Source organism: Saccostrea cucullata, unplaced genomic scaffold (genome assembly GCF_032062105.1).
Source record: "Saccostrea cucullata isolate Sc308-1 unplaced genomic scaffold, CSIRO_AGI_Scuc_v1 ctg12, whole genome shotgun sequence".
NCBI lineage: Eukaryota > Metazoa > Mollusca > Bivalvia > Ostreida > Ostreidae > Saccostrea > Saccostrea cuccullata.
In genome coordinates this window covers 225,964-244,396 of record NW_026933001.1, presented here as the reverse complement: position 1 = coordinate 244,396, position 18,433 = coordinate 225,964, and the positions used below count along the sequence as shown (strand labels likewise).

General features: G+C 30.5%; 1 protein-coding gene and 1 long non-coding RNA gene across 2 annotated transcripts; one reads left to right on the top strand and one right to left on the bottom strand.

The window, feature by feature from the left end:
- Positions 1–12: 12 nt before the first annotated feature.
- On the top strand, positions 13–16,428 carry LOC134236841 (E3 ubiquitin-protein ligase RNF170-like). Its single transcript, XM_062718980.1, has 6 exons — positions 13–159; positions 361–529; positions 1,029–1,198; positions 1,430–1,503; positions 2,119–2,238; positions 15,474–16,428. Exons 2-6 carry the CDS (start codon positions 411–413, stop codon positions 15,753–15,755), a joined length of 765 nt encoding a protein of 254 aa, XP_062574964.1. The 5' UTR covers positions 13–159; positions 361–410; the 3' UTR covers positions 15,756–16,428.
- Positions 16,367–17,575, bottom strand: LOC134236842 (uncharacterized). The gene is made up of 2 exons (XR_009985730.1): positions 17,430–17,575; positions 16,367–17,370 (listed from the first exon to the last, which is right to left on the bottom strand). It is a non-coding gene; the product is annotated as an uncharacterized LOC134236842 (long non-coding RNA).
- Between the last annotated feature and the right edge of the window lie 858 nt (positions 17,576–18,433).

Genomic DNA, 18,433 nt, shown 5'->3' with positions numbered 1-18,433 from the left:
ACTGATCTTCTACTTTCACTTTCGGCATTGATTCGTCAATACATCGGATATCGGGTTGGGAACGGTTGAATCAATTATGTTTATATTTAAATTAGGAGACTGAGAATTGGGGAAAAATCACTCCATATATTGAAGATTCTGAGCAACAATTATCATTGGGTAAACTTTATTTTGCCTACTTTTATTCTGTATTTCTCTGATGCAATATCAATATGTTTCTTTTAAAAGTTTTATGTACTAAGAGTGTACATTTAGACACGTAGAAATGACTCACACATTAAAGCAGAAGATATTAGAAAGAAGTTGGAAAATGTGTTTTAGTGAATGAACAATACATTTAAAATGTTCTTTTACTTTTAGCTTTCTTCATCAAATCAACCATCAGAACTGTGAGGAACAACAGATAAAATATGTCATACCTTAGAAGTACACATTTAATTGAAGGAGTTGGAGACGAAGTGTTATATGGAATTGGTGCTTTCTTGGGGATTCTTGCACCATTGGTTGTGTACATCATAAACAGAAATAAGTAAGATGAAATCCCTGAGAGTATTTTGAGTACCTTGAATTTAATTGGGCATCATAAGAGAAAATGTGTTTAAACATATCTGAAACAGTCATTTGAAATACATGTACAGTTAAACTTCAGTATCTTGAACACTGACATCTCAAATACCATGGATATGTTGAAGCTATTTGGAAGTCCCAATCACTTATTCTATAAGTATTTCACCCTCGATATCTCAAATCATTGGATACAGTGTATCTCAAAGCTCAAGATAACAAGATTTGAATGTACATGTATTTAGACATTGCATAGTTTTATGTTGTAATTCTTTTTTTAAAAAAGACAGTAAATTCAATATTAACAGACGATTAATTAAGGTAGAATGTTAAAACGAGTTTTTAATTTTTTAAAATATTTAATGTGAGTTTGTTACTACATCAAAATCAAATGAAACATTTAATGTAGTATTTAAATAAGTTAATTAAAATGAAATTTTCATATATTTTTGTATAATCTACAGTGACAATGTTCAGAATATTCATCCAGATAGTGAGGAAAATGTGCGAACCACCCGAGAACGTCTTCAAACCTCCGACAGAGCCCGTACCAATCCAGGAGAAATTGACTGTCCTGTTTGTTTAGGCAATACACATTATGGAATAGAAACCAATTGTGGACATATTTTTTGTGGTTAGAATCATCACTTTAGCCTACCATCATTTAAAGCTAAAATCAGGGGGTCATGGCATGTTGTAAACTTTAATTTCACATTTCAACTAGACTTATCTAGTGGTCTTGGACCATTTTCTACATAAGTTGAAAGCAATTCATTTGAAAAAAAATATATATTTACATGCATGTATATGACAGGGCATAATAATAATATGTGGGCAGTATGAACAGAACATTGAACTTTTTTAGGAACCTGTATCACCACTTACTGGCAGCATGGTACATGGTTAGGAGCTGTGAGGTGTCCAGTGTGTAGACAACAGGTGATAAACATTACATTATCATCACGTATACAGTAAAACTTGATATCCATGAATTCGCTATATCCGTGTTCGTACCAAACAAGCTTTGCTGTACATTTAGAATGAATTAATTTTTACTAGCCAACAACTTTGTAGTTATCTGCAAGATACAATATTTTGTTTTAAATCAACTGAGATTAAGCTTTAACTTTAAGATAGATAGCATGTGTAATAGTTGTTAAATTTTTTAAAACTGCAAATACATGTAGTTGCTGTTAACCTAATTAAATTTTGTACAATTATTATATTTTTCCTTCTATGAAAAGTAAATTTAAGGCTTCAATGACCCTTTTGTAAGAGAGATAACTCTGACAAGTATAAAAGACCTTTTCTTGTTTTACATGAGTACTAGTGCCGGTACTTTTAAATATTGCTAAATGGCTCTAAGACGTCATATCATGAGACCATCACCATGAATTCATCAATTAACTTATAGAATGCATGGAGAAAATTTAAAGCCCAAGAAAAGATCTTTTCTCATGTGTGCTTTGATCCTTCTATCAGCCCCAGTTGGACAGCAAACTTTATGCATATCCTTGGAGGAAAAAAGTGATTTTAGTTTTTTATCTGATTTAGGTAACTCTTCTACTTATTCATTTTACTGAAGAAGAACACCTCCAAACAAGTCCAGAGAAGACAGAGATTCTGAACAAGATCGCGGACTATAACCGACGCTTCTCAGGGGAACCCAGACCTGTAAGTGAAACTCAGTAGACTGAAGTTGTTATAATATCCCAATATTCACAGATTTTGAAGAACTTAATCTTACAGGAGATTGAACATAGATTCAGCGTTAATATTTTTTAGAATTTTCAGTTAAATATCATGACTTACGTTGCTAGAGCATTTCAAACCATAATATAGTAAAACATGCAAATAGCAAAGTGCCAGGGATGGGCGAATTTCCTTGGTTATAAACATGAGTTGTTATATCTGTAAGTTTCCAATATATTTATAAGCCAAGGGGAATAAAAATTACTTTGCCATACGGGTCAATTCATTATAAGTGTGTTTGCTATAAACATGTTTCTGCATTATAAAAGCGTGAAATTGCTTATACTACAAATGTAGGAATGTGCTTGATTGACAAACATCCTTGCTCTTCTAGGAAGTCAATTTAAGAAAAGAGGAACATTTGTTGAGCATTTATGAAAAACATTTAAACTATGATTTAGAAAATTCAGATTAGAAATGGAGAAAGTGAAACTAACTCACTGGTATTGTCACTCTGTGCTCATGCAGTGATGTTTTCAGAGTAAATACTGTAAACCAACTTTTAATCATATGCAAGAAATTTTTGTGTGGTTCGCAAGAGCCTCATCATTGCAAATATTTCTGGCCACGAACCAGTCCTTAAATTCTCAGTTCTATTAAAAACAGATCCAAGAAAAGGCTTGATTGCGAAAATAAATTGTTGTGAACTACTTTATCCCCGGTAAATCGTGAAAAAAAGTCGTCGCAAATAAACATTGGTTTACAGTAAATCGAATACATCCAGTAAAATGTAAACATTTACAACAGAGCTCTTGTTCATGTTTACATCACCTGCTCATGTTTACAGAGTTGTTTGAGGTGATGATATGAAGGTTTTGAAGAAAGTTGTAATCATTCAATTGTAAGAATTTTCAGGTATATTTATTCCTTAAACTGAAGTTATTTCCTAAATAAAGATGAAAAACTTAAAATAATAAACAAAAGAGCAATGCAGCTGTGCCCAGGTTCCTTTAAAATTCCTAGCTTGAGCAACATTTAAGGATCAAATGTTTAAATGAAATAAATAGAAAAAGTTTTGACCTCATCGAGCTAGGATGAGGCCAAAATATGTATTGAGTTAAAATTATTCACATGATTGAACATTGGGAAAAATCTTAAAATATCTTCTACACAGTAGAACTAAAGTGACTGAAGTGAGCATTGTGGCCTTGGGCCTTTTGTTTCTTTTTTAGCTTACCTGAGTTAAAGGCTCAAGTGAGCTTTTCTTATCGAAATTTGTCAAGTGTCTGTCATTTTTACCTTCATCATTGTATCATAACCTTTTCACATGAATTATACCCCCCGCAAATGAGGTTTAGGGGGATATATTGGAATCACCATGTCCGTCTGTCCGTCTGTCTGTAGACGAGATTTTGTCCGGACCATTACTCAGAAACTATTGGAAGCATTTGTCTGAAAATTTGTACACATATTATTCACCATATGAAGGTGTGAGTACCGTGACGGGCTCACAGGGTATGGACGTTACCTTTCGAGCTCCGCTTTTTTGATCGAGTTTTGTGGAATTATTTTCATGTTTTGTACTTCTGTGTGGTCTATATGGACATAACACTACATAGATATATTTTCTTGTGAAAAATTGTGAAATATTTGATTGGATTTATGTGTTCTTTGTATTTCCTGTTCATCTGTTTATTGTGCGAAATTCGGCGAGTGAGAGATCAGTGAATTGAGTTCATCTAACAATGGCACAGGTCTTAAAGCCGGTCTATTTAAAGAACAGTGAAATACTTGGCTCGAAAGAGGGCAAGGTCACTAATTTTCTGCTTGTACAATGCGCTTCAAAGGTAGTTGGTGACACCATTCGGTGTATCCAATTAGATAGAGATTTGTGGCGGATCTATTTGAATACTAAAGAGGGAAGGGATGGCATTCTTCTGCAGGGCTTAGATATCGGGGACCAACATGTCAAGGTATATGACTCAAATCCATATTCGACAGGCCTTGAAGCTCCCGACGATAAGTCTCTAAAAGTCACAATCTGCGGCCTCCCTCTATCGGTGGATGATAGTGCCGTCTTTGAAATGTTGTCTAAACTTAAAGTCACACCCAAAACCGAAATGTACTACGAGAAAATTAGAAATCCTGAAACAAAAAGAATGACAAGTGTTCTAAATGGAAATCGTTTTCTATACATAGATCCATTACCACCCAACGCAACCCTACCCAGAAATGTATATTGCGCCGGGCTGAAATGTAAGCTATACCATCAAGACCAGCATATAGACAAACCAGCACTCACATGCACCAATTGCTGGCAAAATGGGCACAATAAATTCCATTGTGAAAACGAGACATGCTGCGCAGTATGCAAAAAACCGGGGCACAAACCAGGATCTGAAGATTGCGATTTATACATTCCCGTAAAACCAAAAAATTTGGAAACTTTTCAAGGAGAAAACAATGTATTGTCAAATTTCTTTCCATGTGAGATTAAGATCTTTGAAGAGTCATTTAGGTCGGCAGAACAAGCCTTTCAAACAGCGAAGGCACTAAGATCAGGTGATGTAGGTGCAGCTGAGCGCATTCGTAACGCTAAGACTGCCCTAGAAGCAAAACGTATTGGCAATCTTGTTCAAAAATCAGATCAATGGAAGGAAACGGAAAAGGGAGTTATGGAACAAATCATCGCAGAAAAGGTAAAACAGTGTGAAAAAATGAGAGACGAACTACTCTCCTTTAAGCCGTCTGTGTTCTTTGGACACCCAGTTTATGATCTATACTGGGGAACTGGCCTGTCTTATGAAGAAACAATCAAAACATCACCAACGGCCTGGCCAGGGAAAAACATGATGGGGGAGATAATTGGTTGCGCCGCTGAAAATCTTCGAAAAAGCAGGAAAAAAGATCAACGGAAACGTTAACGGTAACTGTTTAAGTTAAGATGTATGAACACAAAGAACTCTTATATTTATGTCATCGTTAAAGCTGTTGTCGTTAAATGCCCGAGGGCTTAATGATTATTCTAAAAGACAGACTTTATATGATTGGCTTAATGATACTAATTGCAAAATTGTTTTTCTACAAGAAACTCATTATATAACTGAAAGAGAAAATATTTACAATGCTAGATGGCAAGGTTCAAGCTATCATTGTTTTTCCAACTCTTCCCATAGTAGAGGGGTATCTGTATTATTTCATAAAAGTTTATCAATTATTGTTCATAACATACACAAATCAGATGATGGAAGGAGAATTTTAATTAATATTGAGTATGAACAGAACATGATAACTTTAGTAAATATATATGCGCCAAATTCAGTAAATGAAAGATGTAAATTTTTCAAAAAACTTGCTTCATGGGTTTCTCAATATTGTTTAAATGAACAAAACATTATATTTGTAGGGGATTTTAATTCAGTACACAGTGCAAAGAGTAAATGTGCAAAAATAATTAATGATTTAAAATTTAAATTTCGATTGATTGACATATGGGACAAAATTAATCCTGAAAAAGAAGGGAATACATGGTGTGATTCAAATAATAAGCCTAAAAGCAGAATTGATTACATATTAACTTCCGAGAATTTATGTTATCCTGTTGAAAAAATATTACTTAGAAAACCTCCAGATGTTTCAAATACTAGAATGAGTGACCATAGGTCTTTTATTTTTTACAGTACCCTCTCAAAAAATGAAAGAGGTAATGGTTTTTGGAAATTGAATACGTCAATTTTACAAGATGTTGAATTTTGTAACATTATCAAAACCTTTTTCGAAAATATGCCTGAAAATATAAATAACCAACCAGATCCGCAAATTCGTTGGGAAATGATTAAATATGAAATAAAAGAGTTATGCATTGACTATTCAAAAAGAAAAACAAAAGTATAAACAATCGTATTAAAAGTTATAGAAAAGGAAATTGAAGAAATTGAAATGTCTAATTCAAATGATATAAATATGCTACATAAAAAGCAATTGGAAAAAGAATTAGACAATTTATATACATATAAATCAAAAGGAGCAAGGGTGAGATCCAAAGCGCGTTGGATCGATGACGGTGAAAAAAACACCTCCTATTTTTTAAGACTAGAAAATAAACACCAATCACATAATGTTATAAATAAATTATCGGTAGGAGATAAATGTGTATATGAAACAGAAGAAATTTTAAGTACACTTAGTTCATACTATGAAAAACTATACTCATCTAGCAATGTACCAATTAACGATGTAAAAAGATATTTACAGGAAACCGAACTTATTAATTACCTATCTGATGTAGATAAAGAAAATTGCGATAAAGTTATAACAATTGAAGAATGTGCAGAAGCTGTTTATAATATGAAATTAAATAAATCACCGGGATTAGACGGAATTCCCGTGGAATTTTACAAAATGTTTTGGAAATATCTAAAATTTTATTTATATGAAAGCCTAGTGAGATCATTTGAAAAAGGCGAATTATCTTCTTCACAAAGATCTTCTGTTTTATCACTTATACACAAAAAAGGAAGCTTGATAAATCTCGATAACTATCGTCCTATTAGTTTAACAAATTGCGATTATAAGATTTTAGCTTTCGTATTTGCAAAGAGACTACAAACTATTATGGACAAACTCATTAATGATAATCAAACGGGGTATATTAAGGGAAGATTTATCGGTGAAAATGCAAGATTAATACAGGATATATACAATTATTGCGAAGAAAATAATGAGGAAGGAATATTATTGTTTGCTGATTTTCAAAAGGCATTTGATTCAGTTGAATGGACCTTTTTGTTTCAAACTCTTAAAAAGTTCAATTTTGGAGAAAATTTCCTTCGATGGATAAAAATTTTATACACTAATCCTTATTTTCATGTTAAAAATAATAACTGGTTAACTAGAAAATGTACAATGTCAAGAGGCATACGACAAGGGTGTCCCGTCTCAGCATTGCTTTTTCTTTTTGTTATTGAAATCCTGGTGTTAAAAATAAATGCTTCTGAAAATATACAAGTTTTCAAAATCGGACAATCAAGAGAAATAAAATGTTTACAACATGCAGATGACTGCACATTGCCAATGAAAAATCAGGAATCCTTAAAAGAATCTATTAAAGTAATAAAATCTTTTGGGGAAATGTCCGGTACAAAAATAAACATAGAAAAAGCAGAGGGTATTCTCTTAGGACCGCTTAAAGACACATGGGAAGCGGTAGAAGGAATTAAAATGACAAATAAACCTATTAAATCATTGGGAATTTTCTTAGGACACGACAAAGTATCTAATAATGAAAGAAATTGGCTAAACAAGCTTAAGGAATTCGAAAAAATATTAGATTCATGGAGAACTAGAAGTTTAACTTTTTTCGGAAAATGTACCGTTATTAATTCACTAATAGTATCTAAATTAGTATATGCATTCACAGTTCTTGAAAATCCAGATGTTGACTACATTAAAAATTTAAATAAAATTATTTATAATTTTTTATGGAATAAGAGAGAGCGAATTAAGCGGAATTCACTCATAAGACCAGTAAATGAAGGCGGTCTTGGTCTAATTGATATAGAATGCAAACTTAAAAGCGTAAAAGCGGGATGGATCAAAAGACTATATAATAAAAATTCCTCACTTAGAATTTTCCTAGATAACGCTTTAAAATCTTATGGAATAAATTTTGAATATCTGCTACGCAGTAATATAAAAAATTCGACTGATTTCAATATTTTAAATAAATTCCCAGATTTTTATAAAGAAATCTTCTGTAGTTTTAACGAGTGTAAAATGTTAACATCACCACGAAATAAAATAACAGAAAACCTATGGTTTAATAGTTTCATTACACAAAATAACAAACCATTATACTTAAAAAATTGGGCAAAAAGTGGTATTTTATATGTTAAAGATATGTTTACAACAGAAGGTATGAAAAATATTATGGAAGTAAAAGAGATCATTAAATCAAAGAGTAATTACTTGTGTGAATATCTTATCATGAAAAAAGCGATTAAAAAATTGCATATAGATTTTTATAATGTAAAGAATACCAATATTCAAAACCCGTATTTTTATTTTCAAGGGAAAAGTATAAACCCAAAATTTGAAAAATCGGGATTTTATTATAAAATTTTACTTTCTAAAAAGAAACAAAAACCAATAATGGAAGCTAAATGGTCAAAAGAATTCAATATAATGAATGGTCAATGGAAAGATATCTATACAGCTAAGATATTAAATATTTTTGATAAACAGATAGCAGAATTCAATTTTAAACTTTTACACAACCAACTGAATTGTAATTATCATGTTAGTAAATGGAATAAAGAAGTGGCAAAAAATTGCCCATATCAAAAAATAATACAGAAAAGTATATTTTTAATATATTTTTAATACATTCATTTTTGTACTTTCTTAAAATAATACAGAAAAAATATATTATTTTCCTATCACAAAAAATTCAGTATATCATTTTTGTATTAAAATTTGACTTTGATTTTGTACAGTGTATTATTTTTGTATTTTTTTGGACTTAGATTATTTTCAGTGTATTATTTTTGTATTTTTTTGGACTTAGATTATTTTCAGTGTATTATTTTTGTATTTTTTCAGGACTTAGTTTTTCCAGATGCATTTTTTCTGTATCAAATTTGAACTTAGTAATTTTACAGAAAAGTCTATACAGTTAGACTGTATCATTTCTGTATTAAATTTGGACTTAATAATTTTACAGACAGTTTGTCTGTATTATTTTTATATCAAATTTAGACTTAGTAATTTTACAGAGTTTGTCTGTATTATTTTTATATTAAATTTGGACTTTGTAAATTTATAGAAAAGACCTTACAGTTAGACTGTATTATTTTTATATTAAATTTGGACTTGGTAATTTTACAGAAAGACGGTCAGTATTTTTTGTCTCAAATTTGATTTTAGTACATTTACAGAAAATTCCATATATTTGGTCTCTATTTCTTTTTGTTGTTGGGGGGGGGGGGGGGGGGAATTTAGACATATTTTCTATTTACATTTGTCTTTATGAACTTTATAAATTTTAGAGAAATTCCTTGCAAAGTTTTTGCTGCTTTTTTTATAAGTTTATAGCATACCCGGTACTTAGAAAATTTTTATTATATATTTTTTTCAGGAATCTTGGTATCCGATTATCTAGAACTTAAATAATTAATTGGTACTAAAATTTATGTTAATCTCAATCAGTGGTAATCCAGAGAAATATTTCCATCTTGGGCATGAAGATTTTACAGCGGGTTTACATTGACTTTTCAGCGGGTTTACATCTTTCACGTGTTTACATCTATCACACAACAGGTGGTCTTGCAGGCTAACAAATGATTGCATCATACTACAATTCAGAAATTACGTGATTTACCTGTGCACATGGAAAGTCCCAACTAGCTATTACCATGCATACGATGTTTTCTTCAGATTTTAGTATATATGTGCATTTTTTTCACTCAGAGAAGGAATCATATTCAAATTATCCTAAATAAATTTCAAGAAATGAGCTTACAATGTTCAAGTCTAGGGGATGTGCAAGTAGTAGGTTTCCTAATTAAATCATCAGTGTGTTTAAGATAGATATTTACACTAGAGAAAGTTAGCTGAAACATGTGCAAAAATTATTAAAGTTTGGAAGTATTAATTTTTTTAACCTGCTTGGACTGTGTTATTTGTGTAGTAGTACAGACAATTTAATTAAACATTAAACGAAAATACTTTTTTCCAGGGAAGGAGGGGGGGGGGGGATTTTGGAAAATACATGTAGAGACCATTCTCTTTACTTGGAAAATATTCTACCAACATTATCAAGTGAAAATTGATCTCCCCCCCCCCCCCCCAAAAAAAAAAAAAAAAAAAAATTAATGCCATGTATAAATTTGTTTTGAAAAAAAAAATGGCTTAAATAAGAAAAATTGACCCTCTGAGCTTGTAAAATTTATCAGTTCATTCAAAGAAACTAACTTAGTTTGTTGTTTTTTAGCCTTTTGCCACATCACATTCAGTTTTTGGTACATTTAGTATGTTGTTTTTATTCAGATAAAATATCAGTTTTTCTTCAACTCTGTGTTTAATTCTACTCTCAGTTTAAAAAAAAAACGATCCTGATTTTAATTAGTTAATAATTTACAAGTTAATTATCTTTGATCTTGGGCTAATTCTTGCATAATCAATGCAATCAAATGACAGTTTCTCAAGTTAAATCTTCTACCCTGACAGCCTGAGGCATGTTAATTAGCCAGGTGGCTGTGTTTGCGTTCAAGCGTGAAGTGATTTCCTGTCGTGAATTCACACTTGGTTGCGTTATGTAAACAAGAGATTATCAGTATGCACTGAATAAACAGAACAGCTAAGGAATATTGCCTACACTGGGAATATTTATTAATTTTTTGTTAGGAAAAAAGGACATGGCGCCGAGAAAAGGGGGCATGGCTCTGTGCCTTGCTATTTTGCTTTAGATTTAACACTAAATTGATCCCTTTTCTTGAACTTTATGGTCTATTTTACAGGTCAACTTGTATAATTAAAAAAACAAAAACAAAACAATATGGCTGACCAGAAATCTTTCTCATCTGTAATCGGAAAATTTCTTAAAAACAAAAATAACGATTATAAGAAATGATTCCTAATAATTATTCTAGTAATGATCAAGGGTTTATTAAATTGATTCCATATTACTTATTAGACTTCGTACATAAATACATTTCCTTAGACTGTTAAAAATATTTTATATTTGAAAATCGGCAATCTTCGTAAATAAGGAGCTATTTGATTGGTCAGATTTTAAAATTTTTCTTTGCTTTTCTCTGATTGGTTAACGGTAATCTACCCACGCCATTTTGAAAAATAGATCGACGAACCGAATTGAGAGAGTTGGTGATGTTTGATAAAATTTAGCAAATATTCGCCCTTGAAATTGGTAGAAAATAGATGTTTAACTACAGCATGTAAGCATGGATCACATTTATAAACAAAGAAAAGCGAAAACGGAAGGAGGTTGGCGTTTTTCAAGCATCATGCCCTGGCTTTCCTGGTGTAAACAACGCCATATGCGGTAAGAATTTACATAAAATAGCACAGTTGTTTCAATTTTTAAAATGTGAAATGTAGATTAATAAATGTTTTCTTTTATAACCAATTCATAGTAGGTCAAATTAAATGCAGATATATTGGATTTGTGGCGAAAGAGAGTTTTGTTATGCTACTTTCTATCTTGAATTGTATGGATAATTACGGGCTTTCAATGGCAAATGATATTATTTACATGGACCAAAATGACTTAAAAATTAATTTCACCCTATCCCTCAGGCCTAAACATGGAATAATAACAGATAAAATCATCTTGGCATACAACCATTTAAAATTTGAAATGTGAAAGGGGGGGGGGGGGTAATCATTGCAACTAAGCTTCATGGATTTATGGTTTAGCATACGTATAATTTATTTCAAAAATGACTTGAGAAGAAGGTGGTAAGAAGGATTTTTTTTGGGCACAAACTAATTATTTTTTATATCAATATATGATGATCTGTATTTCCCTTGCCCAATATCAGTTTAAGATTTCAAATCAAATGACCCCCCCCCCAATAAAAGGCTCAATTTGTAGAATATTTTGCCATGAAAAATTCCAATGAGGTGTATTGACAGTTTTATATTTTCATTTTTTAATGCTCTGTATTTCTACCTGTTCTGCAAAACATTTATCAGTATCGTTACTTTTACAGTTTGAGTGCCTCTGCAGAGCCATAGAAGAAAAGCTGATTAGTTATAGAGGAATAGGACACCCACCCACCCACCCTACCCCTTGAAGCATAATTACAGGTGTGTAACATTGACAATATCAGCTAATCATATGTGAAGATTTCTTTTTGTGTGTGTCTGTGCATCTAATTTTGATATACCCCGGTACATTTTGATATTCTATTTTGTAGATTATGCAGGACCAAGCAGGATGACAGTGAGAAAACTGGAGATGTACTTCTTCAACAAAGTAAAGTGCTGTGCAAAAGAAACCCCAAAGCAGAGAGAAGATCTAGACTTTTGAATTCATATCTCATTATAAATGTACAATTTACAAAGACAATAAGATTGATAAAACATGACTTAGAAATGAGGACAATGGAAGAGTGAATACTGTATGCAAGACAGAAAAGATCAAGATTATTGCACAAAAAGTAACTAAATCAGTAATCTAAAGCCATTTCTCTTTAAAATCTGATTGAAAGCTGCATTTAAGAACAAGTTTTTCACGTTTTTAGTACTTTTCTAGGCACTGCTTTGTATTATTTAAAGCTTTTTTATGTACTTTTTGTCTATCATTCTTGTACCTTTTTTGAACTCCTAAATGTATTTTTTTTGTATTTTTCAGAATGTATTATTTTTAGATTTTTTTGTTTTAAATGCGATTTTGATACAGAAATAATAGACTGATACAAAATTAATACATTTTGTATTACTTTCCTATTTTTTTTTCAAGGTGCTCCAAATAATACAGAAATAATAGACTGATACAAAATTAATACATTTTGTATTATTTTCCTATTTTTTTTTTTCAAGGTGCTCCAAATAATACAGAAATAATAGACTGATACAAAATTAATACATTTTGTATTATTTTCCTATTTTTTTTTTAAGGTGCTCCAAATAATACAGAAATAATAGACTGATACAAAATTAATACATTTTGTATTATTTTCCTATTTTTTTTTTCAAGGTGCTCCAAATAATACAGAAATAATAGACTGATACAAAATTAATACATTTTGTATTATTTTCCTATTTTTTTTTCAAGGTGCTCCAAATAATACAGAAATAATAGACTGATACAAAATTAATACATTTTATATTATTTTTGTATTTTTTAGTTCTTCTTTAAATTGTATTATTTTTGTACTTCAGATATGGATTTAATACAGAAAAAATACAAGAGTACAGAAAAAATACATCAAGTGTATTATTTTTGTATTTTTACTGAGAAATAAAGTATATTAAAAATATATTTTTTTGTGTTTCATTTCTAAGAAAGTGTATTATTTTTGACCTAATTTGGAACCAAGATAAAAAGGGTTCCAAATTTGGTTATTAAAAATATACTTTTTTTGTATTATTTTTGTATTATTTTAATCTATTATTTTTATATTTATTTTCGATATGGGTGTACATCTTGCGGACAAGTAGAATATATTAAACACTTAATTTTTGAATGTACGGACTCAAAAGGAATATGGGAAAAAATATCTCAAATATTGAATTTAAATCTATCCTGGAAACATATTGTTGTAGGATTTTATAATGAGTTCAATAACACAACATTGATTTTTAATAATGCCATATCAATTGTGGGATACAAATTATATAAATATAAAATGAAATGTAGGTTGCAAAACGAAATAGTAAATCAAAATGAAATGTTATTTTTTTTGAAATCGTCTTTATATCAGTATTATGTAATAGCAAAGAGTGCAAAAAGTGTTAAATCTAATTACCATCTTTTGAAAAAGTTAGCAGACGAATTATAATCTTTATTTTTCTATATACGTTGTAATTAAATTGATATTTTATCTATATATGTATTAAATATGAAATGTTTTTCTTATTTACTGAAATATTTATGTCTTTTTTGTGAAAATGAAATATTAGTTCTTCTATATTGTAAACTTTTGTAAATTGAAAAATGAAAAATATACCGATCCAGGGAGCTCCTGGCACCCCAGGTGAAGTATTAACCGAGGGCTTCTGAGGAAGTTTTACCTCAAAATTTTTGTTGTTTGTTATTGGAAATAAATGTATATATAAAAAAAAAAAAAAAAAAAAAAACCATATGAAGGTGTGCACCTGATATTTTCATCTTGATTGGATGATTATTTTGAATTTTACAGATGTTTTTTCATTTTTATTTTGTGGTTTTGTGCAGACCATTTCTCAGAAACTATTAAAAGGATTTATCTGAAAATTTGTACACTTATTATTCACCATATGAAGGTGTGCACCTGGAATTTTCAACTTTATTTGTTCATTTTTTTTGCATTTTTACAGGTTTTTTTTTTTATTTTAATTGACTGAATTGTTCATTTTGTGCTCATGTATAAGGTTTAGTTTGAGACATAGAATCTAGAATATCTGTACAAAAATGTGAACTTCAGCTTAAAACTACTCATTAAAAAAAAGAAACATCATCAAGTGTTAAAAACAGTTTTTACATTATACAGAAGATGATGTAAATTCATTTGTCTCGTGGGAATAATGACTGGACATGCATCCAGTTAAAGATAAATTAATGAGTTTGGTGTGGGAAGTTGTTACGGCATCTCTTATCAACCATATTTTATCTATATCTCCTGGGAATTTGGCACAAGACTTAAAAATCTCTCTTCTCTTATTCTCTTTATTGTAATTTATTGTCTGTCACAGCCCTTCATTACTGGATGACCAGCTATTTATTTTCAAAATGAATTTGATATAAAGTTATCAAGATTAATTCGATTTTGTATAATATGATTTTTTTTTCAACAATTAGTTTGCGAGTGTCATAAGTAAATTGTGAACACCTCTAGATCCATAAAGTATTTGTGAATTGGCACCTTCTCTGAAAAACCTAGCGGGGGTATTTGTCCCTACTAGACAGTTCTAGTTTTCATCTTCTTCTCTAAAACCACTGGACCAATTTTCATTTAAATGAATGAAACTCCACGAGTAGCCATTATATTAAGATGAAATATTTCAAAAATTTAATACACAATATATCTAGGGAAATGAATTCAAATTGAATACAAGTTTTCAAAATTAAAAATTGTTGATTTTGATGTCAAAATAATTAATATGATCCTGAAGAATTCTAGCAAAGTTTTAATTATGAGTACATGTATCCTCAGAATTTCTAACAATGAAATGAATTCAAATTGAATACAAGTTTTCAAAATTAAAATTTTTTGATTTTGATGTCAAAATAATTAATATAATCCTGAAGAATTCTAGCTAAGTTTTAATTATGAGTACATGTATCCTCAGAATTTCTAACATTTAATAAACTTTCTCATTTGTTGAGAATTTTTAAATGCATGGTGCATGATGCAGAAACCATTTTCAGTACCTTTAAATTACAACTTGTTTTTCACTTAACACATTCATTTGTACATTTGCTTGTAATTTGTTGTTGATATTTATAATGATATGAATTTTGAATCAATAATTCATTCCCTTTTTCTAATTAGTTGCTGGACTATCTACGAGATTTACCGACGCTGTTACGACATGCCATAAGGGAATTCTTCTCTGTTGGAGGACTAATATGTATGTTCCGTTTGCGCATTATAGCAATTTTCCTAGCAGCCTTATTCTACTTTATTTCACCTTTAGACATTATCCCAGAAGCTGTGTTTGGAATTCTGGGATTTCTGGATGATATATTTGTACTTCTTTTGTTGGCTATTTATATCAGTATTTTATACCGAAATTATGTACAATCAAGGGCAAATACCAACGTTGAAAGTTAAAAAAACCCAAAGATGCTGCAAGTTAAACAAACAAAGATAAACAATATTAATCACTAATTAGCAATGTAAAGTTTCAATAGGATTTTTACCTTTTCATTTTTCGTTTATCAACCTTTGTTTTTTACACGTTGTTTATGTTTTTACTAGTTCGTCGTATCCTGATTTGCTAGATGTAAAATTGCTGAATATGATAATTATTAAGCAATGTGAAGCTGTGTTTGATGCTAAGAGATAGGATAGTCACATCAATAACAGAATACATGTTTATCTCACTTTAAAATTGATGAATCCTGTTAACATTTAATCCTGCAAAATATTGAACCTCATGAAAGAATATTTTGTTTAAATTTGCATTTCAATAGTCCTATCCTAACAATATCTTCACAATATCATTTATTTTTTTGAAAGTCAAAGATTCAGTTATTCTTTATACTTGCATCAGTGAAATTGTATTATTTCACCAGCGTAATGTATATATAGGGAATTATGTGTACATGTGTGAGGATAGATTGGGTTTTTAAAAAATCAGGCCAGTCATTATCTCTGCCTTCAACATAAAGGATAAAAAACACTGCTGTCAATCATTTGATACATATGATTCTTATCTCATATTCAAATTGAAATATATACATGTACAGTAATTTATTTGTTGAATAAATTTGATATTCTTGTTGTTATTTTAAATTTCATAATGTCAAGAAAATGAAAGTGTTATTTTTTGTAATATGAAAACAAGATTTGTTTGTGAAACACTATGCGCTCGGTGGCAACAAAGTTCGAAAAAGCTGTTTTTAGCATATAGGTCACATTCAAGGTCACAAGGTCATTGACCTTGATATCATTTGAAAGAACTTAATTAGTGGAGTATGCATAGTTGCATACTAAATATGAAATCTCTCATGGTTCAAAAGTTATGGCAAAGGTCAAAGTTGACAACAGACAGGCAGATAAACAGACAATCAGACAGGACAATAACAATTTACGCCCTGAATCTATCAATCGGGGCACATAATAACAACTAGAAATGCACAGTTATCATAGTTGCAAATATGTCGCAAGTGGTGGCGTTTCCATGTGAGTGAGAAATGCTTGAGAGGGATGTTAAACAACAAACAAACAGAGCTATATGTAAGTACCAATGTCCATTTGGCAACACATGATGGCATTACGTGATCCATTGCTATCTTAAGGCCATAAACAAGATACATGTACACATACCTTATCAATAATAATTTTTTTACTATATTTTAATTTGAAAAACCATAAAACAATCAGAAGTTTAAAGACAAATAGATAAGATTTTTTAAACATTAATGCCCTATGTGTTTTGCAGCTTATGGGGAAAATGCAAGTCAAACTCCAAAATCAAGATTAAAAGATTCAAAATTTTGTTTCCAAAAGAAAGGACTTGTCTCAGTAAATATACCTATGAAATCTACCATTTAAAAGTTGTGGCAGTTAAAGTTTTTTTAATGAACCCCAAGGTCAAAGGTCAAAATTAATGTTAACAAGGGGGGGGGTCTTATGACCAGAGATATACGTGTTATATAAAGGGTCTAGCACTAATGAATCAGAAGTTTTAGCTATGGTTAAGGATTTTCAAAACTAGGTACAACTCAAATGTCAAGGTCAGAATTGATGGTATCCAAAAAGAAGTCTTGTCACATGGAATACACCTCTGGAATATTAAAGGCATGGTTTTACTTTAAAAGTTTTAAAGTTATGACCAAGGTTAAAGATTTCCTAATTGTGGGTAAACCTCTACGTCAAGGTAAAAATATTGTTTTCTTAAAGTGGGTTAAACTCTAAGGTCAAGGTCAAAGGTTATGGTACATAGGAGAAAACTTTGTCACAAGAAATATACATGCAAAATATAATGCCCCAGAAGCAACTGTTCAAAATCAAACTCCAAGGTCAAAATATCATATATGAAAACCATAGCTTCAAAAAAGTTATAGACAAGAATAAAGCTGTAGCGAACAAGCAGACTGACAGACACATAAGCATAATTATATACCTCCGAACCTTCAGTTACGAGGGGATAAAAATGAATAAAGATATAGTTTTAGTTTGTATTTCCACATAATTTTGAAGAGGTTTACAGCACCATAAGGCATTATACAAGTAATACAAGGTCCATCACAATATAAATGCAAATTTTACAATTATCATGTTGTAAATTTTACATTTACTCCTAATAAAAATATATGTTTAAAACTAAATGGAGTCTTGATGTAGTTTAATAAACAATGGAAGTGGCCTGCGCTATATGAACAGTTCACTATCGTAATAAAATACTTTTTAGTTTTACCAAAGGAATAAATGTCTAGTTTTTGGTTTTATGATGTGATCAAATGGTAATCAATTGGCTCGCGTCACCGTGATACTAGTATTTCGGCGTTTCTGCGTAAAATTATTGCACGAGCAAAAATTAATTGATCATCATCGTAAAACCTTAAAATCAGTTTTATTCCTTACATGTACATTTTTACCTGAACCTTAATTCAATAAAAAAAAATCAATAGTAAGAAATCTCAGCATCCCAACCAGGTGCATTACTATGCAACGCGCAGCGAAAAAAGCATGCAGTTCTGTCACGTGCTAAGCAGATCGATTTATTGGGTTATAAAGCCATTACCTTATTTGTATTTTTATCTCAGAGAAAGACATTGGAAAAT

What these genes read in the sequence shown, in the direction of transcription:
- LOC134236841 (XM_062718980.1), top strand. Translation starts at nt 411, where the DNA reads ATGTCATACCTTAGAAGTACACATTTAATTGAAGGAGTTGGAGACGAA. An exon ending in TACATCATAAACAGAAATAA is followed by an intron (nt 530 to 1,028) that starts GTAAGATGAAAT and finishes TATAATCTACAG; the next exon opens with TGACAATGTTCAGAATATTC. An exon ending in TCTCAGGGGAACCCAGACCT is followed by an intron (nt 2,239 to 15,473) that starts GTAAGTGAAACT and finishes TTTTCTAATTAG; the next exon opens with TTGCTGGACTATCTACGAGA.